This window comes from Anneissia japonica, unplaced genomic scaffold (assembly GCF_011630105.1).
Source record: "Anneissia japonica isolate Jap-2015-1 unplaced genomic scaffold, ASM1163010v1 scaffold288275_len480233_cov166, whole genome shotgun sequence".
Taxonomy (NCBI): Eukaryota; Metazoa; Echinodermata; class Crinoidea; order Comatulida; family Comatulidae; genus Anneissia; species Anneissia japonica.
The window spans coordinates 152,558-177,463 of NW_022738306.1; the positions used below are offsets into that span (position 1 = coordinate 152,558).

Consider the following 24,906-nt stretch of genomic DNA (forward strand, 5'->3'; position numbering starts at 1 on the left):
AGCTGAGGGCCTCTACAGCTAAGCATTTTCCACAGCTTTTTTAATTGGTGTATGAGTACATACAAATATTCAATTGAATAAAAACTTAAAAACCCAACTATACATTAGTTCAATAAGATGCATATATAATGCAGATGAAGATTTTAATGTTACCACTGTTAAGGGCTACCCTCATGCAATAAATTACGGCAATTCAGCGATGCATAAACAATAAAAAATGTTGAATGTATTTAGTCTAATCTTGTAGAAACTAAGTATGAAGTCCAAAGGAAATGCGTGATATCAGTCATAAACATTAATTCATGATTTGTAATGAGTCATAAGATGTTGAGGTCAATGGGGTCCACTACTTGAAGATGAAAAGACATCTCATAATAATAATGATATCTAACATTAAAATGAATTGCCTCATTATAGCATGAGTATAGCCAAATAATAAAATGAGGTGTAATTCAGGATTTTTCAAAATTTAGGTAAAGAGTACATTTAAATTGTAGAATTTTCATACCTAATCTTATTAAATCTGACCTCCAAGATATTTGACCATCAGCCTACTAAACATTTATTTTTATGCTATTTAATTATAAAATGTTCTTTTACCTTGTGTTTGTATTAAATAAATGTTCTTTAACTCTATATTAAAACTAATAAATCAACTTACAAGTTTTAATATTAATTCTATATTAAAAATAATTATGTTATGACTTTTAATAATATTAATATTAGGACTGTATTAATATTTTTTTTAACTTTTCTATTTAACTAAACTAAACTTGTAAACCTGTAGGCCTACATTACATTATTGAAATACAGAAGGAAGAAGATAGGTGTGCAAATGTTTGAAGAATGTTAGTGGGGGTCCCAGGAATTAAGTGAGGGATAGCCTTTAAACTAATGTGATAAAGAGGTCAGATAAGTCATACTTCATTTCATTCCCTCATTGCATCAGCCACCTTTAAGATGCTGAAGGTGTGATCTAAAACTGGTGGTTTGAATAATGTTTGCTTTAGTCTGACAAGTTATACTGCCTTCCTCAGTTTTATTAACACTAAATTTAACATCCAATAAATCAAACATAGTCACTTATATTCAATACCAACAAAACCGATAAAGTTTAGAGTGTATAGCCAACTCTTATGTTTGCAAGTTAGCTTGCAAAATATATTGCCACCAATTTAAAAAAAAAAAAAAAAAAACATTAAATATCAAAGAAAAATTTGAATTTCATATTTATAAGAACTAAATTTATCAACTTCCAATAAGTCACAAATTAAAAAAGAAAAGCCACAATCTCACTGGGCGTAAAACCGGAGACGCTGGTTGGTTATGGTTATACCACAATTAATCCACTTCCCACAATGCTAGCTCATGGTGAATGATTATATATTCTCTGATTAGTGTCAGACAGCCTCGGAAACTAATCTAAGTGCAGACAGCGGTAAGATTTACCATTGGAATTATACTCAGGGTCTTGGTAAAATCTTTCGTTTGTCCAGTTCGATTGCAGCTTTACTATGAAAATCCTTTAGTACTCTTTGCCATTTGAATGATCAATTTTCTTCTATTTTTTTTTTATTTTTCTTTTTTTCTTTTTTACTTTCCAAAAAGGAGGGCGAGGGGTGGGGCTGGCTCGGTCCCCTAAATATCTGCCCTGCCTGTCATCTATGTGAAACACTATTTCACAACATTTAAGTTTTATCCCTAATTAAATTTACTTTTCATTTATATTAGATTACTATCTGATGAACCTTCAGAGGTGATAAGGAATACATGAGGACTTCAAAAGCATTGCATACCATTTGCTCTATGCATATACCAACACCATACTATCTATATATACCATACTGTACTACGAAAACACATCTAGTCTTTGGAATAACGCTACATGGTTTTCGAGTCTAAAAACCTTTTTAGTGCTTTTTCATCAGTTATTTTTAACATGCATACGGTGAGTGGTTGCTGATAATGAACCATAGAAATAAACCTACAGTTAAAACAAAAATCCTAACTGACTAATTCACATAATTTTATTGCTACAAAAGCAAAAATTAGTTTAATTATTAATTTAATTACAGCTCTCTTACAATTACAAATTTAATACAGTATGTAAAAAATAAATATACAGTGAAAATTATTATAAAAAAGGCCTATACGAACACATATATAATACTTCACCAAAATCAGGGAGATTAAAGACTGAAACTGGTGTGGGTATGTGGGTGTTCGGAGCATAAAAAAAAAACTATTATTATCAAACGAGTTTCACAGCAATTTTATTAGTTTTTAGCATGAAATGTACAATTGCCTACTCTTTACATTACATTATATTATAGTAGGCTTATACACACATGCTACCCAAAAGCATTCCTCTGAACAATGTTGCTGGTGCAAAAAATAAGCACCACATAAAATTTCAACTCAAAGGCTTACATGGTTATTGTATACACAACCATGTAGGTATACTACACTGTGCCTCCATGACACAACAACAAGCTAGACTGAATAATATTAATAGCCATGCCTAAGCAAGGTCAGAGAGGCACTAATAGGCAGTGCACTCATGCATGACTAAAAGCTAGTCACAAAGCCTGTCTAGTCTGAAGATATCTAATAATACTAGACAAGAAATGTTCAAAATTCTCATATTTTGATGTGATTTATCTACTTAAATTCATTTTTAACAGTTGAATAGACTGCAAGATTTAAGGATACAAAATGCTTTGTTTTCATTCTTGTGAGCTGCTCTGATGTGGACGTAGACCTAGGCTTATCTAAATGCCTATTATTAGTAGTAGGCTACCTTTGTCTCCACTCAGCAGAGGAAATGCAATTTGCAAGTGAGGAGTTAGTCAACTGTTAGCTGTGAAATTGGTGGAAAGCAATGGCCTAAGATCTACAAAGCAGAAGAATAGTATGCGTAGAGCCAGAATTTAGCTATAGAAGTGGTGAAATCAACGGCTGAGGGTAACCGAAAGGTAGCAGAGAATAAACCTGAATAGCAACCAATAGTGTGTGGTGGAATTTAGTCTGCTTTTCTAAAAAGCCTAAAGAATAGGCCTCCAGCCTATTCTCTACAATGACAATGGCAATGGCAATGGCTAATAACATGGAAGGTATGCGGAGAAAGCCAAATTTTTCATTGGACGAAAAATTATTTTTGATCAACTACATTAAGGAGCATAAATCAATTCATGAACAGATTGACCCATATGTAGGCGATCTCACAAAATCGTTGAACGGATGGACTGAAATTGCTGCTGCTTTCGAGAAGCATTTTCCCGGTAAAACAAGCCGTGATCCGAATGATTTAAGATCGTGCTGGAAACGCATACGCGACAAGGCACGCTGTATATATGCTCCAAATTCTACACCTCTGGCGCCAAATAAGCAACTCACAAAGCCGAAATGGTTAGAGAAGAAGAAACCGGTTCCAAATATAGTCAGTCAACTTGCATGGGAATTTATGGTCCAGCAAGAATGTGCACAGGGTACGCAGTTGGGTCAGCAGTGTTACATAGACGTACGAAATGAAAACGATTGGCCCCAACACCCTGACCCGAAGTCCTCTTACGATCAACAGTTGCACTCTGCGGAATCACCTGAGCTTTTGGTGATGGAGCAAGATGATTCGGACATAGGAGAAACCGATAATGATGTTATTAGGATAAAGAAGGAATGGATAAATGAAGATGATGCAGAAACTGTTGAAGTTTTATCAGATACTGAAAAACTGCAAGATTTTTCTGAGTAAGTACTGTAAAATTAATTCTTGTATGCATACCGGACGTGTACTAAATGAAAATGAAAATAAGTAACATTCACATGTGCATTGTAGGGTGCAGACTACATTGTGTCTGTGGCCCTACAGTAAATGTAATTTGGTTTTTTAGTGTGATGTGGCATGTGCTTTAAGAAAATGTGCTTGTACATAAACTATACCCCCATGATTAATATTTTTATACATCAATGATTAAACCCATGTGGCTTTGTCAAAATACCCCTTGGAAATAAATAGAACAGTCTACTTCCTGTGTATAATAGGCCTACTATGTTTAGATTGTTTTTCACATTTGCTTTATGTAGGCAGTAGTTGAAAAATCATGATTCTAGAACATTTAATTAAATGCTCTGCCACAGTGTAATCACCAAGTATGGAATTTCCTCCACATAATTAAAGAAATATTTTTTTTTTCAATTCAAGATTCAAAATAGTTTATTGACTTGTCCATAAAAACATTAAATTGTAAAAATGGAATTTTTTTGTTAACAATTTACATCACAAAATTACAACATGTATCATTATGACTGACAACAATAAACTGTTAACATCTCGAGTGCACATGCCCTCTAGGCCTACTCTGTTTAAACCTCACATGCTATCTTTCTTTTAATTCTTCAATAAAAATTAATTTTTATTTTCTCATTTGGCTGAACAATTTCGCTTGTATTACAAATCAAAACCCATACTGATGATAAACAGTACTGATGACCTGAACTAACAAAAAGTGCTAATTAAAGTCAAAAAAGTCTTGCTTTCTACCCAATATCACTTGAATAGGCGTTCCAGCAGCTAAATAACAGCTATTTAAAATGTTCTCTTCTTATCTTATTTTTTTATCTCTCTTTTTTTGGGGGCCCTAGCCCCCATTTCCATTCCCTGGATCCTCCGTGCATCAATCAATAATATTTTACTATAGAATTAAAATTTCATATAAATAATGAAATGACAAAATAAGTAAATTTTAACTACAAATGCAATACTGAACTGTAAGATGGAAATTACTAAGTACTAAATTATGCCATAACCATAACATGGCTAGGCCTACTGTACAGTGGCATAGAAATTAATTTGCTTTCTAGATTTTGCAATGTTCAAAATCTGATTGTGTTTGTGATTTTCATACACCTAGCACTTTGTCAGTGAAATACTGATCTGTTCAGATGTACAGTATTTTGCAAGCATGTTTTCAAGCTTATGCATATAAATAATAATACAGGGGGTTATAGTTGTTTCTTGACCTATTATATCTTATAGAGCATATTGTGAGTTCATGCGATAAGGCAGCCACAATTGTTTTGAACGATCACATTTTGAAAGCACCAGGTGCCTTCTGTTAAGTCTTATTTTTTTTAACCATGATCCTTTCTATACTTTTATTTAATACTCACACGGCAAAATTTTTTTAATAAACAATTAAAAAATGTTTGTGTATACTACTGTCCTGTGTTGATAGCCCGGGAATTATAGACAGGCCATTTTCTGGACACAGCCCACTCAGTTTTTTTTTTACAAGACACTGTACTGTACATTGGCCCTGCTACATAGAAGCTGGGCACACTCTGCACTCAATGTCATTGGCCGATGTGATTGCTTATCTGTAGAGAATGCAAAGGCCGTATTCGACTGGTTCGTTTTATGACAATTTTTCGTTGAGTATTACTTTCATTCTACTGGTTCGTAAAACGGACTTTGTTGACTATGGAAATTAACGTAAACCAGAGTGTGTTAATTTGCAATAAGCTCCACATGACCAAAACAAACTTTGCCAATTAGTCAGTTTAGCAACATTTGCATTAATATAATTTAAATTAAATTTTGGAAAATAATAATTATAATATTTACCCACATAAAAAGAATTCAAAAAACTGCAAGAAAACATACTTTTTACGAAAAACCCATACTGCCACAAGCCGAGGCAACTTTGATTACGCTAGTGTGTATAGCAGTAACTACGGAGCCATTTTGTTTTTTCAAGTAACCTCACCAATTTTCTATTTGTCTGGTCTTTTGTAAAGTACTGTAGAATTTAACCACTGCGCAGGCAGGCATGGGTTAACAAAGAACCAGGCAAATACGGCCAATGTATTGACGTACTGTATGCACTACAGATTGCTTTTAATGACAATCCGCTCAGACTGCCGTCAACAATCAGCAGACAGTGTTGCATCTTCAAGCACTTTGAGAGTAGAGATGGATTTGTCAGCTGATGGTCGTACAGTATGTCCGTCATCTGAGGCAGTATGTGCTTGGATTTACTGTGAGAAAAACAATTATGCGATATGAACTTTATGTCACATCTTAAACCCAATTCACACATACAAAAAGCCAGCAAAATAATGTAACAAATTGTTTAGTGAAATCCTGTGAATGCATCTGTATAAAACTCACATAAAACCCGGTTCAGACTTATCAAATTTTATTTGATAAAATTATGCGACATACAGTACCTATTGGTCATGATGACATCATGACTAAATATGGGCATAATAACAGTTTCTTGTCAATGAAAATTTCATAATCTAGACAGAGGTTAACATCCGTATATCTTGGTAAACTTTACAGACCTCATGAAGTGTGAAGCTGAATCTTGGCTGAAAAAAAGTACACACGTTAAAATGTTAATTAATTTTATTACAGTCTTCCAATTTATGCATGTGAATATATTGAATCTCGGTATAAATAATTTGCGAGGTTTTAATTGTTACAATTTGTTGAACATGTGAATGGGCATTACAGTAAATACTATAATTATCTTCTCCAGTAGAAACGTTCAAATCTTTTATAAAGTTCAAACAAAAATATGTTGATATGATATACCGCAAATAATTGTGAACATATTTTATCTCATAGGAATGCAGAAGGTTTGCCAACTTCACCTAAACCATCAATACAGGAACATCATTCTCTTACATCCCCGAGCAGAAAGGATACAATACCTAAGATAATGATGGTAGAATCATTGCAATCTGAAACACGCAGGAAGCTAGATATACCAGGAATTATGAGTAGTGATACCGGTCATCATCTTACAACACATACAAATGAAGTTACCAGGCAAATGTCAAATCAAAATAATTTGGAACACATTCCAGGCCGCTTAAATGAAAATATCCTCAGAAATCATGTTGAAACCACTCGTGCAGATAAAATACATACCCAGTTTTCATCTCAAGAGATCAAAGGACAGCATGAAGGTCAAAAGTCATTTTCTGAGAGCGGTTCATATGTAGGTCAAAGGCCATATCGAGAGAAAAGTCCAAGGTCACAAGGTAGACAATTCCCAGAAGATAAGCAAGATTCAAGACGTGGATCTTCTGGACAAGAAAGTATGGAAGGCAATAGATATTTTCCTGGACAACTCCCTTACCAAGAAGGAGCATCAACTTCACAGAAAGAAGACAGTATGATGATGTCACACTCCATTGGAAGTCAACCTGGTTTCAGACCTAACCGAGACAATTCACCAGGTTTTAGCCAAACTCACCCACCTGGGTTTAGGCCCGACCAGGATAATCCTACTGGATTTAGACCTGGACAGGGTCGACCACCTGGATTGAGATCTGGAGAGGCGCAAGTGCCGGCTAGGAACACAAGTGCAAAAACTTCAAGAAATGCTGTAGAACCTGAAAGACCACATGCCACAGATCCAAGGAATGCGTCTGTTAAAAAAACAGGCAGAATGAAAGTGGCAATAAATGCATTTGACAGACGACAATCAAAGTATTATCAAGGTTTGAGATATAGACGCACAAGAAATTTATTTAATCGGCGAGAACGAGTTTCAGATGATTCCAGAAATGAAATCAATCGGACAGTCCTTCCAAATAAGGATATGTTACCTCATCAAGAAGTTCCTATGGCTATGAATGAATATGATTCTAGTAGTAACCGACACACAAGAGGTCAGAGGTTCAATCAAGTACAAAATACTTCCTGGAGATCAAGATCTTCTATTAATGAAGCAAACGCTGTACTAGAAGACTTTGAACAAACAACATCGAGCACAGGTTTATATCGATACCCCAGCCATACAGCATCAACATCACCAGTCATGGAGCCGCTTGAAAAAAGACGAAGATCCAGCAGCAGTTTTGGCGAAGATACTGGATCTAGTACACTTAAGATGGCGCAAGAGGAGCACAACATCAAGATGCAAATCCACAAACGCAAACTAAGAATACTTATTCTGGAACAGTGGGCATTGGAGCAAGAGTGTCTTCAAGCTGGATATGATCTACCACCAGACTACTATTAACATTACTATGTGAATTATTGTCAAGATTTATAAGGCTGAAGAGTTGGAAAGGTTGGCATAGCTGTTGTAATTCAGTCTTTCATCATAAGGCCATAATGTATGATTTCCTCTCTGGTCAGTTGCTTGTGTCCTTAAAGCAATAACCAACAGAGTGATTAACTGATAGGTTCTGAAGGTTCTAAGCCACAGGGAGCTAAGCAGAATTTCTTCCAATGACCAGGGGAGCATCTAGGTCCTGGCAATATATGCTATGGCCAGAACTATTTATATGGTGTAGTGTTCAACCACCCAAATTTTTTATTTATTTTTGGATTACTACATAGGTTTCTGAGCTTACCTTGTTTGTGCTCCACCACCAGTGTCATAATATATACAGAAATAAAAGAAAAGTATATCTGTATCTTCAACACATTAAAGTATTGTTTTCCATGCCAGCAAACATGCTGACTGTAATAAAGAAACAACTACTACATTGAAATTTAATTACCGTATTTATCCAAATGCCATGGGGCACTTATTGTTGGGTTTTCGAGGGAATCGTTTATTCCAGGGAGGCATTTATTTTTGTTGGTGTAAACTGGATATGTATATACTCAAATATGGCCCTTAATTTGACTGTTAATGTAAAATTACAACACATGTAATTAACGCCAAAATATGTTATCGTCTGATAAAGACGTACTGATCCTCATGTTAGAATAAATGTAATTGCTACTGGAGTAGGACATTATTAGAATTGAGAATGATGTTGCTTCCATTAAAATTTGTTTGTATATGGGGTGGGGGAGGTATTCAAGGGAAGCATCTATTTCAAATAAGGCTCTGGAGGGGCATTTATTTGAGGGGGGAGTTTATTCAACGCGGGGGTTATTTATTATTATTATGAATGGTACTAGTGCATTCTAATATCAATAAATTCACAATTTTTTCTTTGTAATTTAAATTGTTACCAGTATGACTATACAATACAGTATTTTAATTTTTGTTCTGCCAGTCGACATGTGTATTATTACAGATTGAGAATATAACAATAGTGATTTTAATAGAAAAAAAATTGATATTTATGATCACTTTTATTACACAAAAAAACTACTACGGTGCATGTGCATGGCTATGTATCAATTAATGATCAGGGATAATGTAAGCCGTGTTCTTAATGTTGTGGTTTGGTAGTTACTGTAAGATGTTTACATTCCATTCCCAGGATCCTGGGTTCAAATCCATTGATTGTACCATCCTATAAATTAAGTAGCAAGTGTGTCTAATTATTAGATGAAACAATCCATGGATTTAAACCTAGAAGTTGAAAGCAAGCATCTTAAGTACTAATCAAAGGCAACTTACATAAAGATCACAGCTTTTATTAGCAAGTGTGCTGTCTCAGTTAAAACAAACTGGTAAAACTGCTGGTACCCTAGAACTTTTAAACTAGAATTTAATGCACAAATTGAAGTTGGTACTGTATTCAGCATGAAAAATGGTCCTTTTAACTTTCTGAACTATAAAAACCGTGTTTCAGTATACTAGTTATGTGGATGTCATTTTCTTACTGTTTGCCCCTCATTTATATTAATTCTTACCTTGATTGTCTATTTTACCTCATGAATATTATTGAGGCCCACATACCTTGATATCTTATTTTACATTACATTAACTAGCCTCTGATAGGCTAATGCATTAACAGTTAACAATGGAACATACTTTAAATGAAAAATGTGTAGTAATTGAAAGAAATTGTATTAATGTGAAGAATTAATTTGTTTTGTGCTTTCCTTGTTAAATTTTATAAAAATACTGCTGCAAACCTATCTGTAATGGCTTTTGTTATCAGATATCATGTATGAGGTCATTATTTATGATAGCCCTTGCTAGTGCTGTACAATAAAAATATTTTGTGATGACCTGCCAACAATTTTATTTTGTACTATCTTTTATTTTAATTATTTTGCATAAATATTACTTTTTTAGAATGTCAGATGGTCGATTGGCAGAGTGGTTAAGGCAGGGCAACCGCAACCTACAGCCAATAGTATTAGCACTGGTTCGTTTTTCCGGATTTTTCCGGTGGTGGAACAAGTCCTCTTGGATAACTTGGATAAGACGAGACTTTTTTATATACCTTTAAAGAAAAAAAAAATTAAATTTTGTTTTATTTAGAAAATAGTTTTGCCAAAAACATCCAGATGGGGAAGAAAATAACATTTAAATTTTATTGGTGAATGTATGTAGTAATGGGAGGGTTAATGCTTAATATATATAATTAGGAATATAAATAGGCAATTCTTATTTTGGAGATTTCAAGGCAGAGGCAAGCATAATAAAAATAAATTAAAAAGTTTTATTTAAATTTTCTGAAATTTCCAATTTTTATTGTTGGCATGGGCTAATTATCTAAAAATTTAATTAAATTTTTATTTGAAATCATAATTTTTTGGCGGGCGGCGGGGGCGGCGGGTTCGCTAAACAAGGTATAAAAAGTTTCGCCTAAAGACTATAAATGAGCCCAATGTACACAATTGGCTCATGTACAGTAATGCTGGGGTTGCCAAACATTATAGCCTGGTTCTCACGAGAGCCCTAGTATCCGGATCAGGAGCTAATCGTTAGCGCTAACCGTTAGCACCTGCGTGAGAACGTCCGATCGGATACCGCTAACGGTTAGCATGCGCTACCGGTTAGCAAGTTGAGTGCGTTTCTATCATCAACCAATCACACATACACATTTACAATTTGCAGTTTCTTATTGGCCAGTGATTCGATCATGTTTTTGGTATCCGGATCAAGATTTTCTCGTATGGACGCACGGCAGCTAACGGTTAGTAGGATCCAGATCCTGCTAACCGTTAGCAGCCGTGTGAGAACACAGCCTGTATAGGAACCTTGTTCCTCCTGGCTTCTCCCTCCTCCTGTTATTTGTTGTTAAGGAAATTAAAATATTATATTTTTATTATTATGTGATAAAGAATATCGTACATCTTTCAGGATTGGTTACTAATCTCACTAATCAAATGGACTGCTACTGTATACAGTAACTCGCATGCCGATCTCTTACTTTTTGGTACAATTATACACATAAATTTCAACTTCATGAAGATTTGTCTCATACTGGTAATCTCATGTAATGTTTCATGAGGATTATCTCCTTTGGTAATCTCAAAATTCATGAGAGTTATTAGGCAAACTTCATTACATTTTAGATGATATACCACAACTTTTGACTCCACTCAATGCATAAGCATATAACTCTGGCAAATGTGTATGTTTTTACACCCACTATAAGAAATCATGATTTGGTGACTATTTCGGTCTATAGATCCATGATTTATGTTTTTTTTATTGAAATTCTATGTTTTTATAATAATTTTTTTTCTGCCTTCTTGCATTGATTCCCTAAGTTTTCTCTAAGACATTCTTCCATATCATCATAACAATCACCAATAATGACTGTATTTTGATAGTGTGGCCTTGATATTAAATTTGAGTTAGTATGTCGAAATATTGAACTTTAAAAACTGGTAGTAAAGATTCATAATTTCTCTATAATCCATATCATTATTTATTAAATCATTCTTTATTCAGCATATAAAAAAATGTACAAACATTCCACGTCACATTCTGCGCAAGCAAAACATTGCAGGAAAAATAACAACATTCACAAGTTTACAATACACGAAAACGGCAATACAATATTAAAAGATAAGATGAGTTTAAAATCGGCTTACAAAGAGGAAAGTTTTCAAAATTTATGTTTTTAAAATACACAATTAATTCCTCAGTGAAATATACACAAGAAACACAAAATACAAGGATATAAATAAAAATCAAGATTTAAACTGAAAAACATTTGATCATTCAGTTTTAAGTTGCCTATGATATCTTATGATTGCATATGCTCAGTGTGGCACATTTTATCTTTTGAAATTTCAGAACATGAATTGACTTATAAAAGGTTGTCTGGCACAATGTGTGAAAAACTTGTTCATGTGTGAAAAATAAGTGGCATAAAAATCTTCTAATTTGCAATTTAATGCTCACTAAACAACAATGGATACTAAAATTAACCCACATTTCCAAAAATCAACTTACTGAAAATTCCTTTCATACACAATAATCCCACTTGGTCCAGTGATTTTTTTTTCTAATCATGCAAGAAGTATTGTACAATCTGTATAACAGGTCCCATAATTCATATATTTATTTTTCAAGATGTCTAACACAAAATTAATGCCTCCAGTTATGCAACTACAGTAATTCGTAACACGTAACCCATCATGCACATGTGTTATGGGAAATATAATATACATAGGCACAGTATATAAAACTTATTGTACCACTGACATCATTATTATATTTTTAGGATTATTATACAAGAACTGAGCAGGCTAAAGCAAAAATTAGCACTATGAAAAAGAAGATAAACTCTGATGTGATGCAGGTATCCGTTTTTTCGGAGTAATAAATCCAGATATTATACAAGGAATTACCTGTAAATTATAAGATAAATTATAATGCTTAAAGACAATAATAATAAATTTGCATTGCAAAACTGAATCAAAAATATATAGTAGGCTAAAGGAATAAACAGCACTACTGAAAGTAAAATGAAATTGGGCCAGTTTTGTGGGGTAGACTTACACCCAAAAAGTACTCTGTTCATTAAAAACTATACTGGCTAATCAAAAAGGCAATTGTTTTAAACTGCATGCATGCCAAATTCAATGTGTTAATTTTTTTTTTTTTTTTTTGACTCTCAGCTACTTATTCAATTTATACCCTGGGCTATTCACATGCTAGGAAATTGCTAGATTGTGAAACTGGATGCTAAGGACGTGGACTTATTACCCAATGATCTACAGTAATGTACCTTGTTGAGTTACAGTAGTATGAGTGGTACACATGATCCAAACATTTTTTTGGCATAGAAACAGATCAAATCATGGCACACATTTAACACATTTGAGGCATGTCATGGCGAAATGGTTAATTTGTCGCACAGGGCGAGGGTTAACTATTCGAAAAATGAATCCAAAATCTGAGTATTTTTCAGTTTTACGCTGACTTAGCTTTATAGTCGAACCAGTCAATCTTTAGACAAAATTTTTACATAAATATTTTACGGAATCCGTTCCTGAAATATACAAATAATAACATACCAAAAGCCCGAAAAAATCTAATCATGGGAACATTGTTCATTATAAAGATATTTATTGGGTTAAAATCAAACGTTTTATTGCACAACTGCTCTGCTGGAAGCATATAAATGCATGTCGTTGCCAAGTTGTTGCTAACGAAAAAATGTGAATTATAGGGTAATACGCCCGCGCGTGATCCAAAAGCGGGGAACAAAAAAAAGTTTGTCGCGTCAAAGGGATCTGTTGCCGAGTGATCTCCTTCTCAATAATACCTCCATGTTTATACTGTACCAGAAATTTTTGTTCAAACTTTGACAGAGACCACTGGTCATACCTGTTCTTTATGGAGCAGAGAGGTCAGATTTCATAACAATTATACAATGAACTATATTCTGTTCAAATTTACTTTGGTGTTGCTGTGAGTCTTTAAAGGAGACAAATTTAAGTTGAATTTTTTAACCTTGTACAAACTTCAGTGGTTTTCACAGAAGCAAATCTACCATCAGGTTAGAACGATGTCTATTAGCACAGTACATTCTTTAACTAAACATTCTTGACTATAAGTTGAATTGAGACATTCCGGGATCTTCACTTTAAATAGAGGGGTGACTTTTACCTGCAAATGAGGCTATTAACCACCAACAACGGCAAAGTAAAAAAAAAGTACAGTAGTTTCTCGTCCTAATATTTTGAAAAAAGGAGAATGAAGGCACTTTTTTTTTTACTCTGAGATGGCAAATCCACGAAGGTCAATGGGAAAGAGCTACTACTTTCTCACTTTTACCAAGCAGACATATTGAAAGCACATAAAGGAAACACTAGAAGATTTATATCATATGTATCCCCACCACGAACGATTGATCGAGAAAGGAATTTTACTGATTTAAGTTTTAGCCAGATTTTTGTACATTTCATAAAATAAAAGAAATTAAAAAATTTTTTAAAATATAAAAATTGGTGAGGCAGAGAAAATGGATGTGCGAGAGGACGAGAAACTGGTTTTTTTTTTATTTGGCCTTAAATACAGTAGAGATAATTATGATTTACTACAGATGACTGACTGTTTACTTTGCATGCAATGTGTAACTGTAGCATTTCACCAGCTCATTGCTTTTCACCTGTAACATAAGCTGTTTACCTGCTGCAGATAGTTGTTCACATCAATCACACACATACTTAGGCCTACTCAAATCTAGTTCATATACGGAGCCTAAAAGACAGATTAGCTTTGCAATGTTCTTTGAATATTATTTATTGTTTGAGTCCAGTCACAAATTTGATTTAAAAATCTAATTTATAAAACACTTACCTTCTTACTAATTGCTGGATATGTCACATGAGTTTTTAATTTGTAATCCAGAAATGGACAATTATCCTCAATCATACTATTAATTAAAACATTTCTATGGACAGCTTTCCTGGGTCTAAAAGAAATTGTTTTCATGGGCATTTGTTACTTTTCCTCAATAATAGCATTCATTAAATATTCCTCTGGAAAACTTTCCTGGGTCTAAAAGAAATTGTCATGGGTAATTGCTGGGGTAATTATCAAGTGTTGACTACTTTCCTACAAAGAACAGGGGCGGATCCAGCAATTTTCTATGCTGCGAGGCGCAAAGGAGAGGATTTGTTAATCTACTGGCCTGGATCAACCACATGTATTATTAAATGTTTAATAAGAAAACATATAATAGGGAAAAGCACCAGTTTTCCGGCTGGGCCTACAACTATACTGTAGTAAACTAATGGCTGAAAAACTGTCTTAGGTCTCTGTCTTTTGGCCTTCTTTTGACATTCCGTCTAGTGTGAAATCATTGGACAAAATCAGCATCAAGGATATGGCATTGTGGTGGTCATCAATCAATAGAAAAATAAAAATTAGTGGTTCAATAATCAAGTGCCCCAACTCACTCACTGCTAGATCCGCTACTGAACTCATGGGTACACATCCATTTCTTTCCTCTTTCCTCCCTTTTCTACTTTTATCACTACTTTTTGTCCCCCCACCCCCTCATGGCCCCATGCTGATTCTGCCCCTGAAAGACAATTTACCCAACAATTTGAGAGCAGCTTAGCTCAGTCGGCTAATCTGGTGGTAGCCACTGTGTGTGCTGAACCGTGGAGATCTCTAGGTCCCCGGTTCGATTCCCATCGCTGCCTCTCCTTGTGTTTCAGCTAGATGGCTGAAATACAAGTTGCAATTAGCGCACCGTCTTTCGGATGAGACGTTTAAGTCGTTGGTCCCGTGTGCTTTATGGCCCACGTGCAAGTTAAAGAACGCAGTACACTCTTCGGAAAAGTGTAGGGGATTGTCTCCCGGTGTACTGCCCAATCACCACCAGAAGGACCCCACTGGAAATAAGTCTTCTTCTAGACTTTCGTGGGCTATCCTTGGTGTTTCCACCGAAATCCAACAAATGATAATTACCACAGCATCCCTTAACACAACTTATCTGGAACCCATAATGAACACAGTATGCATTTATTGCCAAAATAGTGACAGTGACTGTCATATTGCAGAGATAGCATCGCTTCAGGAATTGTAATGATTTGTGATATTGTATTTTAAAAATTCACAGTAGTAATTGCATCTGTACAAATAAAAGATATATATGTTCGCCAGGTGTAACAACATTCATTTTCAATAGACTGACCTGACTGGATAGGGCTCTGGGGCTTACTAGGTACAACTACTGAGCACCAAAAGTGGGGCAACAGACAGGGTAAGTGTCCAATGGAATAGCCTACTAAGGTGAGCAGAGTGGGGTAACTGGAGACTTTTCTCATAACTAAAAAAAAATTCCATGCCCTACCTTTAAATATTAAGGTATTAATGAGACTCGTCTTTCTAGAACGGTATTAATGAGACTCCTTCTCGAACTATGGGTCGTAACCCACGGGTCGCCAAAACATTTCTGAGGGTTGCGAGACTGCTTCTGACTTAAAAAAAAGATTTTGGTAAAGCAAATTTCAAAACATAGTTAAATACTGCTACTGCACAGCTATCCTACAAAGGACTCAATTCAGGAGATACATGCAGGTGTCACCGTCGGAACTTGTCCAACGGATATAATGAAATTGAATAGACGAGCGATTAAGACTGAATTAAAACTAAATACTGATTCAAACGCTGGACAGACTGAGAAGAAGACTGGATAAATGTAACAAATTATTAGACTTTAATTAAGATGATCTCTTCCAAAGGTTTCAAGGTCACAAACTGTATTATGCTTATCAGAATAATTATATAAATATGAATGTACCCGTTATATAAATTATGATTCAAAAGCCAATGCCGATTAAAAGAACTTATTTAAACCAAATTAAATAATTACAGAAAGCATATAAACGAAACTCAAATCTATGTTAAATTAATTCACGATAGTTTAAAGCAATTATTACGATCAAGTAAAAATCAGTTTACGATAAAAATTAGAAAGATTCAAATTAAAAGATGAATGTTAAGTTAACAGCACAGTCTTTCTACAATAGTGAGATTAAAATAGCGGCTCAAACCCCATATAGTTACGGTAGTTTTATGAATATAAATGTAACAGTGGGTGAGTGACATCGGAGGATTATAGCACATCGATGTTTACGGATGGATGTTTACAGATGGACTATCACTGCCTTTGTCCCTAATCTTAATGTAATTTGATGTGGTCACTCTGAGGGCGCAATGCTGTCTTAAATATACCCTCACACAGGCACAACTACAAAGACGAAAGAACAAACCTAGAATTCCCTCTCATTGGTTGCAGTGGCGTAGGTATGGGCAGTGTAGCCAATGCAGGGCACTGGGGCCCAGGGGTATTGGGGGCCAGTTCAATAGGTCTATAGATCTAAAAATATAAAATCCTATATTTAAAAGGACACTTAATAATATTAGGTTTTAGAGGTTAAAAGACAATTCATTTCAATTCAATTAACTTTATTCAAAATAATTTCATAGCATAAAGTAAAAAATACACATGAAAAATGAAATGGAAAAGGCAAAGGCAACACTTGCATGCAAAGCTTTACAATTGTGGTGCCCCAAAAAAAAGTAATTACAGTACTTTAATATAAATAAATCAATCAATTTAATTACTTATAAAAACTTACAAAATATAAAATCCTATTTAAATTTTAAAAGAACCCTTTAATAATATTAGGTTTTAGAGGCTATAATTATTGATTATTACAATTTACCTATTATCTATTCCCCCCACCCCCAAAAAACAAAATGCTTTGTATAGTACGATGCACTAAATTACTTTTTGAAATCATATTTCTAAAGCAATAAAATATTGGCATGCACATTTTTTTGTTTGGTATTTTAAAGTTGGTTAAACTATATTATGTACGTTTTTTAATCATATCAGATCATCATAAATTCATGAATACATTTTAGGTTCACTTCACTTGAAGTAGGTCGATGATTGTTCTATTGTTGTCAATCAGAGACTCATGAAATGCCTAATAAGCCCTAAACAAACTGGGCCTATGACTTCACCAATATCCTTGAATTTTTTTTTTTGAATATTTTTTAGTTAGTTCTGCTTGTTAATGCCATCCGTTCCAATAAATCTCAGGTATAAGAGTTTTGCGTAATTAGACCCCACTAAGGCTCTGTCTCTGGGTCGAATCAGGTGGATCTTACCAATTTTATATAGGGTCCGGCAGTTATCTTTCACGGGGCCTGTCACCACCACGTTACGCCACTGCATGGTTGTACCGTCGCCAATCTGTTCTCCAAGGATTGATAAGATCATTAAAATTAGGCAGGAAAATACAGTAGCTCACATTCACACAATGTATATGTTACTAAACAAAATGTTAAAAATGATGAGTTGCTTCCTTGCTTTTTGAGTTTGTCAGAGCCTTTTTTGCCAGTGGGTAGAGACGTACAAGTTTCAATTTCAATTATTATTTCCCCAGTAAGCCTTGCCCAAGTCGAGTAAACACAAGTCAAAAATTTGTAATTGTTTTAAACATTTGTCATTGTTTCAAAATTATGTGTGTAGTAAATACTGTATTTTCCACAGTGGCAAATTCAAGGGGAAAAAAATAGTAGAAAAAATATAGAAAAATAAGATAGAAATTTTTAAATAATTAGAATGTTCACTTGAACAAAATTAAAATGTCTTGAAATTGAACAAAAAATAAAATATCTTTAAATTGAAAAATAAATAAATAAATTATTTTTTTTTTATTTTTATTTATTTTTTTTTTTTTTATTTCAATCGTCCAACAGGAACTCTTCGTTCCCACTTACAGGCGAAAATTGTGATTCCAACTCATGACCTTTGGTTTAATAGAACACATTGTTAACCGACTTGGTATTGGTGGTGCACTTCACAAAAAAGATCTATTAACTAATTATTCAGCCAAGTATTTCTATTCTATAGAGAATTTCTTAAATAATTAGAATAAATAATTTGTACAAAAATAAATACCTGTATCTTTAAAAAAAAATTAACAATTGAAGACAAGACACGATTCGAACCAATGGGCTTTGGTTCCTTACAACCATCACATGGAACTGTTGCATGGATGACAAGGTTAACCAACCGCGCCATTCATCCGATGTGTATAACAGTGGTAATGGCAGTAATGTACAATCCTTCCTAGAACTCCTGTTTTTCTTTCATAATGTATGGGGCACACTATGGGATGCAACTTAAAAAATTAGGGCCATGAACGTTTGTTGGAATCACCTCTAGTTTATGTGTACAAAATTTCCCGCACGTCCGCCGTTCAAAACTGGCGCCGAATCAATCAGCCAACTGTTTTTAGAGCTTCTCTTCGGAGCTACAGTAATAATAATAATACAAATAATTGGCAGCAAATAATAGTAATAAAAATAATTGGCCCTAACAGTCACCCAAACAAGAACAATCTATTAGGAAAAAGATCTATTACCTATTACTAATCAATCAGCAGGGTATTCCTACTGTATTGTAAAGCTCCTCATCAGAGGAAATCTAAACGAATTATAACAGCTACTTTTTATTTGACTTATAGCCAAGCTTGATTGTACTAGAATACAACTGCATACCTTAATATTTGTCAAATTAGGAGGCAATGCTATAGAATCATAGTATACTAGTATACATTTCTAAAAACCCAAGCAATAATGTCAGAAAACAGTAGCATTATGATTTTATTGAGCTTATGGCAAGTAAAGTAGGCCTAAGTATTCAACACATAACATGAAAATATCATTTTGGTATGACATCTATAATTTATATGCCTTGGTCTATACAGTACAGTATGTTGTGAAGGGACTACCAATTAGAAAAGTAATTAGCCTACATTGGTTTATAGTCTGGCATATCCTTTGCCTCTGTGAATAAAAAGTTGAATACAAAACAACTTTTTAAAAATAGATAAAGAAATTAAAAACTAAAAAACAAATTATTTTAAAAAAATTAGAAGAGCGATTATACGCCATCTATCCCACTGAGCAACTTGGTAGCCCTCAGATTTCTGATATTGAGGGCTAGCAGCTGCATCCCAACTTAAAACAAGTTTTTTTTTGTTCTATTCAAAGAAAATAAGGCCTAGAATTTCAATTGACTTGTCACGCCAAAATTGGTCCGGGTCAAAAAAGGTCCTGCTGACAAATTTTATCTGCCAAAGTTGGTCCGCCGGACTACTTTTGGCCCCTAAATTTGGTCTACCGGGTCAATTTTAGCCTCTAAAATTGGTCCCTCTTGGATAAAATTGGTCCGTCGGCCTGGCCGCTTGTAACACGACTGCTGCCCGTAGGGTATGATTGTTTCTCCAGTGGAGTGGAGGGAAGTAATTTACCGTATGCTTCTCCCCCACTTGAAAAATCTTTTGCAGTCGGACAAAAAATGATTCGATTAAGCTTTTTTAGACTGTTTTATCAAACACACACGATAATGCATTTCCTAGGCCTATGCGACACACGGCATGCATCATTTTCGGCGGCCGTGCTTTGCCTAGGTTTGGGTCTAAAATGAAACGCAAGACTGATTTATTAGTTTTAAATATTCTATGTTATTGTGTGGGATATTAGGTCATACAATAGTTGTTCTATTTCATGAAAATAAAGGAGTCAATAATTTCTTTGAAATGATTGCTCATGTATTTTGTCACGGCATTAAGCAAGCACACAACCCAAAGAAAACCAAGGTAAAAATTAAACAAAGGCGGACCAACACGATTTACGATCATATCGTAACTTCTTTTCTAACACTTACACCAAAGAGTTTATTGGGCGTGAAGATTGAAAATAACATACTAATATTTTGTGGCTGTACAGTATACTCCATTGCACACACAACGAATGAAAAAATATTATATAATAAAAGATGAGATATTTACTTATCATTTGATTAAAAACAAATATGAACAACGCTAAAAAAAAATACAAGTTATTGTCTACTAAATAGATGCCGGACTGATTTTGGCTTATGTGAACTACATTTGGCAGGTAATTTTAAAGCCAAAATCGGTCTGCTGTCCAATTTTGGCCTCAGACCAAATTTTTCCTGACAGACTAGTATTTCAAAAGCAAACACTCTCTATTTACTATTTGAATGACCTATTACCCAGACTCCAAATAATTTCAACTCCCAATAGAGGCATAAATTCCAGAGCATACTCCAACAAGTGCATGTTAGAAAATTGTTTATGTAATGAAAATGTAGGCCTTTCAGACTATAAATTATTCTCAATCTTCCTACCTCCATTAATGACTTAACCATCTGGATGAAATCTGAAAGAAAAAAAAATTGAGCTCATTTTAACAGGATCAAATAAGGTCAAATAAAATTGATTTCCTCCTCCAGGATTTGAAATTATTTTTTTGGTGAGGGTACTTCTATTTACTATCCTATGCCACTGGTAGAACTTTATTTTTTAATAAAAGAAATGAAAATTAATAATGTATTCTGCCATTTATGTCTCCACCTCAATTTTTTTTTTCATGGAAAAATGATTAATATTTTTGAAAAATTGAAAAATAGTAAGTTTTTTAATGAGGCTCAAAAATTTAATGAGGGCAGGAACCTGAAACTTGAAATTAATTTTATTTGGCCAAAGTTATAGCTTTCAATGAGACAAAGAAGAATAAGTTTTTTCAATGATTGACAGACATTATGAAAATGCTTATACTGATTACCAGTACCTGCCAATTTATGTATTATGAAATAAGAATGTTATTATACAGATTATCTTTGTTGTTAGGTATTCTCTGTTTTAATCTAAGAAACCCAATGGAAATGGGTTTCATTTTTACAATTTTTGGGTCATCTTTCCATAGTATCTTGTATTTGTTTTATGTATTTTGATACTGAATAAAATCCACCAACCAATCATAATGCATTGGTTAATTGTTAAGGAATATATTTTATTGTTCTAATTTATTTGAAAATTAATAACTCAGTTAATTCCTACCTTTTTTTAAAATTTTGTATGTCATTTTTGTATACTTAAGTTAACAACTTGCTTACAAATATTGAATTTTAAGTTTATGTTTTCAGAAATGCAAAACATATTCTGCAACAATAGTTTGTGATACAAACATTTTTCTCTTGATAAATACAGTGACCTATTACCTCAACCTTAAATAATTTCAATACCCAGTAGAGGCAGTATCAATTTCTGAGTGCCTATACACAAGTTCAACAAGTGCAAGTTAGAAATAAATGAAAATGCACATGATTTACAAGAAGTTACTAGTTAAAAATTAGGAAGTATCAATCCAAATGTAGTTTTCAATAAAGTGGGAAATATGAATAAGCTATCATGTCACTTCCTGAAAATATGTACAAATCAAGTACATGAATTGCAATCTGTTTATCTTTAGAAGCTTAATTTAGTTTGTATGTTAAACACACCCACTCTGAAGTTTACAGTTACAAAACCTGGCCACAGAGGGTGGTAGTAAAAGGATATAGGCCAATGCTAGCAAAGGAGGAGGGCAGAAATTTGGTCAACCATGAAATGCAAAACAGCATTTACTTTTCTATTGTAGAAGTGATTTCCACAGCTTGGAAAAAGATAAAAGGGACTTGAAATGAAATTTATAGTGACAATGCAATTCTGAGGGTATGAGTTTAAACCAGTGAGGCAAACAGCTCCATTTTTGTTCAGTGTTAAGTTACCAGTGTGTTAATTTTGGCTACTTCTGAAATAAAGAGATACTTATTATTTAACAGACTTTACGAATTAACTTTTAGTGTGGACTACTTTCCTGGAGATACCAATAGGAATATGTATCTTTAAATTCTGGACACCATTATGAACTCTGAATATTCACAGTGAGGATCGTTTTAGCATATGGCTTGGGTTTGATGACTAGTTGCAGCTTAATCGATTAAAAAGCTTTGACTTCCTGATCCCGCTTGGAAAAGAAACATTTCGTTGAAAATAATTGAGTTGGATCACCTTTTCAAAAATCATCTCAATATTTACTTACTTTTACTGGAATATAACCATCATATACTGGAATATAACCATCATATATTTGTTTCATTGTATTTTAATGTGCAAACTGGTGTTTTCAAATTCTGGACAATAGATCAAATTATAGACGAACTGGAATCAATACAACAGGTTAAGTTCATAAGGAAGTGGGAGTTTTTAACAGCAACCATTTTTTACCAGAATTACACTTATTGGTTGTATAATGTCATTCTTATAATAGATGGGACTTTTTGTTTAACTTCATACACATATCGCTGTTAATTGGTTTGTAAAATTTATGATTGTATAAGATGGGAAAATCTAAACTGTCTCGCCTTGTTGATAAAGATGGGCATTGCACTGTTGTCTACAACAACTTAAATACCAAAAGAGGCTATGTCAAGGACATTTTCACAACATTATGCGAAATAAGATGGCGTATGTTAATACTGTTTTTTACCGTGTGTTACTTGTTAAGTTGGATAATATTTACAGTAATATGGTATAGCATGGCATACTACAATGGTGACATGCGTGATGACATCACTAACATTACAGAACAAAATTATCATACACCTTGCATAGATAATGTGTATAGCTTTAAGACAGCATTTCTGTTCTCATTGGAGACGCAAACAACTATTGGATATGGCAAGCGAGTAGTCACAGACAAATGCTTCCTAGCTCCTTTTGTCGTTGTGATCCAATCAGTTTTCAGCTGTTTTATCAATGCAATACTTTTCGGTCTAGTTTTCACCAAGGTAGCACGTCCTAAGAAGCGAGCTATTACGCTAAAATTCAGCAAAACGGCATGTATTGCACGGAGGGATGAACGCTTATGCTTCATGTTTCTTATAGCTGATACAAGGCCTACGCACCTTTCGAACGTAACAATCCAAGCCAAATTTGTCTGCCCCCGAACAACATTAGAAGGAGAGTACATTCCGTTTTATTCATATGACCTCAATCTGAGCTCAGAAACAGAAGCTTTAGGTAAACATATGTACCTCGCTTGGCCGTTAGTAGTCTGCCATTACATTAATGCGGAGAGTCCCTTCTATGATATCTCCTCGAGTGATTTATCAAAAGCAAAATTTGAGATAATCGTCCTCTTAGAGGGTCTTGTTGAACAGACAGGATTACAATGTCAGGCACGTACATCGTACCTCCCGTGCGAAATAAAATGGGGAAAGCGGTTCTCACCTTCAATGACTCTTCGCAACGACGACTCTAGAAATCATTGTATTGTAAACTTTTCAGAGTTTAACACATTAACTGATCAATCTACACCAACTGAGAGTGTGAAATATCACATGGAGCATAATAGAAAGCCAATGCAAAAGGCTTTGAAACCACATGAACATAATCACAGGAACTCAAGTAATGGACTATCTATATTAAATCCAGCTTATGAAGAACACCAACGATAAAGAGTAATAAAGGCCTACCCTAAATTTTAACCTAGGACTGAAAAAAGGACACACACTGAAGAATATACAAGGTGGATAGTTGTACCATGTACTATCTACCAGCAAGTTCATCAGTAAATTTTGTTTTATCTCATGCAACTGAATAAGGAAACAGAGTTCCATATTTGTAAATTTCTTGTAAGAAACCTACTGACTAAAAAGAAATGACAGATACAGTACAAACACTGAACAGTGAAGATTACAAAACAACAATAACTGTGGTTCACAGACTAATAGTTCACTCTTCTCAAAGAGGTATCTACAGACCTGTCAACCCGTACGCATTCGCCGTAAGTCTTACGCATTCCAATCAAATCTTACGGTCTTATACAAACACCGGCAAAACTTACGCTTATCCTAAAATTTAAGTAAATTTTGTTTCTTTTTCAATTTGTAATGAATTTTCATAAGAAGGGAAGCCTTTTGTTATCTTAAACTATCTTTCAAAAATTACTGTATCTGAGATCATTATAAATTCATTAACATTGATTAGATGTGCTATTTAAGCCAAAGAGTCCAGGAGCCCGACCAGGCGCTCTTGGCGGCCCCTGGCCCCCCCCCCTGTTGTAAAATCAACATTAGTTTTTGTACACTTTCATTAATTAAGGAAGGATTGTTGGTATTGAAAGTGTGTACTCTTCAGTACTTGTCAAAATGTTGTGAATGGTTATAATAATGGGACAATTATTATTATTATGTTTAAAATACATTAATTTTTCAAAGAGACAATTTATTGTTGTTTTTTTTTCTTTTAAAATCATTTCATTCAATCCACATATTCCTTACTAACTTGAAACAACATGCAAGTATAGGGAGCTAGCAAAATGACAGTGATAATGTCATGGCAGC

General features: G+C 34.1%; 2 protein-coding genes and 1 long non-coding RNA gene across 3 annotated transcripts in view; all 3 read left to right on the forward strand.

Annotated features, from left to right (window-relative positions):
* Positions 1–10,658, forward strand: part of LOC117117523 — a 19,193-nt gene extending 8,535 nt beyond the window's left edge. Inside the window, exons 2-3 of the long non-coding RNA XR_004446915.1 lie at positions 1,732–1,948; positions 10,005–10,658. This is a non-coding gene — a long non-coding RNA (uncharacterized LOC117117523). The remainder of the gene's footprint in view (positions 1–1,731; positions 1,949–10,004) is intronic.
* On the forward strand, positions 2,562–9,948 carry LOC117117520. Its single transcript, XM_033261824.1, has 2 exons — positions 2,562–3,747; positions 6,632–9,948. Exons 1-2 carry the CDS (start codon positions 3,077–3,079, stop codon positions 8,034–8,036), a joined length of 2,076 nt encoding a protein of 691 aa, XP_033117715.1. The 5' UTR covers positions 2,562–3,076; the 3' UTR covers positions 8,037–9,948.
* An 11,451-nt stretch (positions 10,659–22,109) lies between the features above and the next one.
* LOC117117521 (G protein-activated inward rectifier potassium channel 2-like) lies at positions 22,110–24,613 on the forward strand. Its single transcript, XM_033261826.1, has one exon. It carries the CDS (start codon positions 22,900–22,902, stop codon positions 24,016–24,018), a length of 1,119 nt encoding a protein of 372 aa, XP_033117717.1. The 5' UTR covers positions 22,110–22,899; the 3' UTR covers positions 24,019–24,613.
* Positions 24,614–24,906: the final 293 nt, after the last annotated feature.

What these genes read in the sequence shown, in the direction of transcription:
- LOC117117520 (XM_033261824.1), top strand. Translation starts at nt 3,077, where the DNA reads ATGACAATGGCAATGGCAATGGCTAATAACATGGAAGGTATGCGGAGA. An exon ending in AAACTGCAAGATTTTTCTGA is followed by an intron (nt 3,748 to 6,631) that starts GTAAGTACTGTA and finishes TTTATCTCATAG; the next exon opens with GAATGCAGAAGGTTTGCCAA.
- LOC117117521 (XM_033261826.1), top strand. Translation starts at nt 22,900, where the DNA reads ATGGGAAAATCTAAACTGTCTCGCCTTGTTGATAAAGATGGGCATTGC.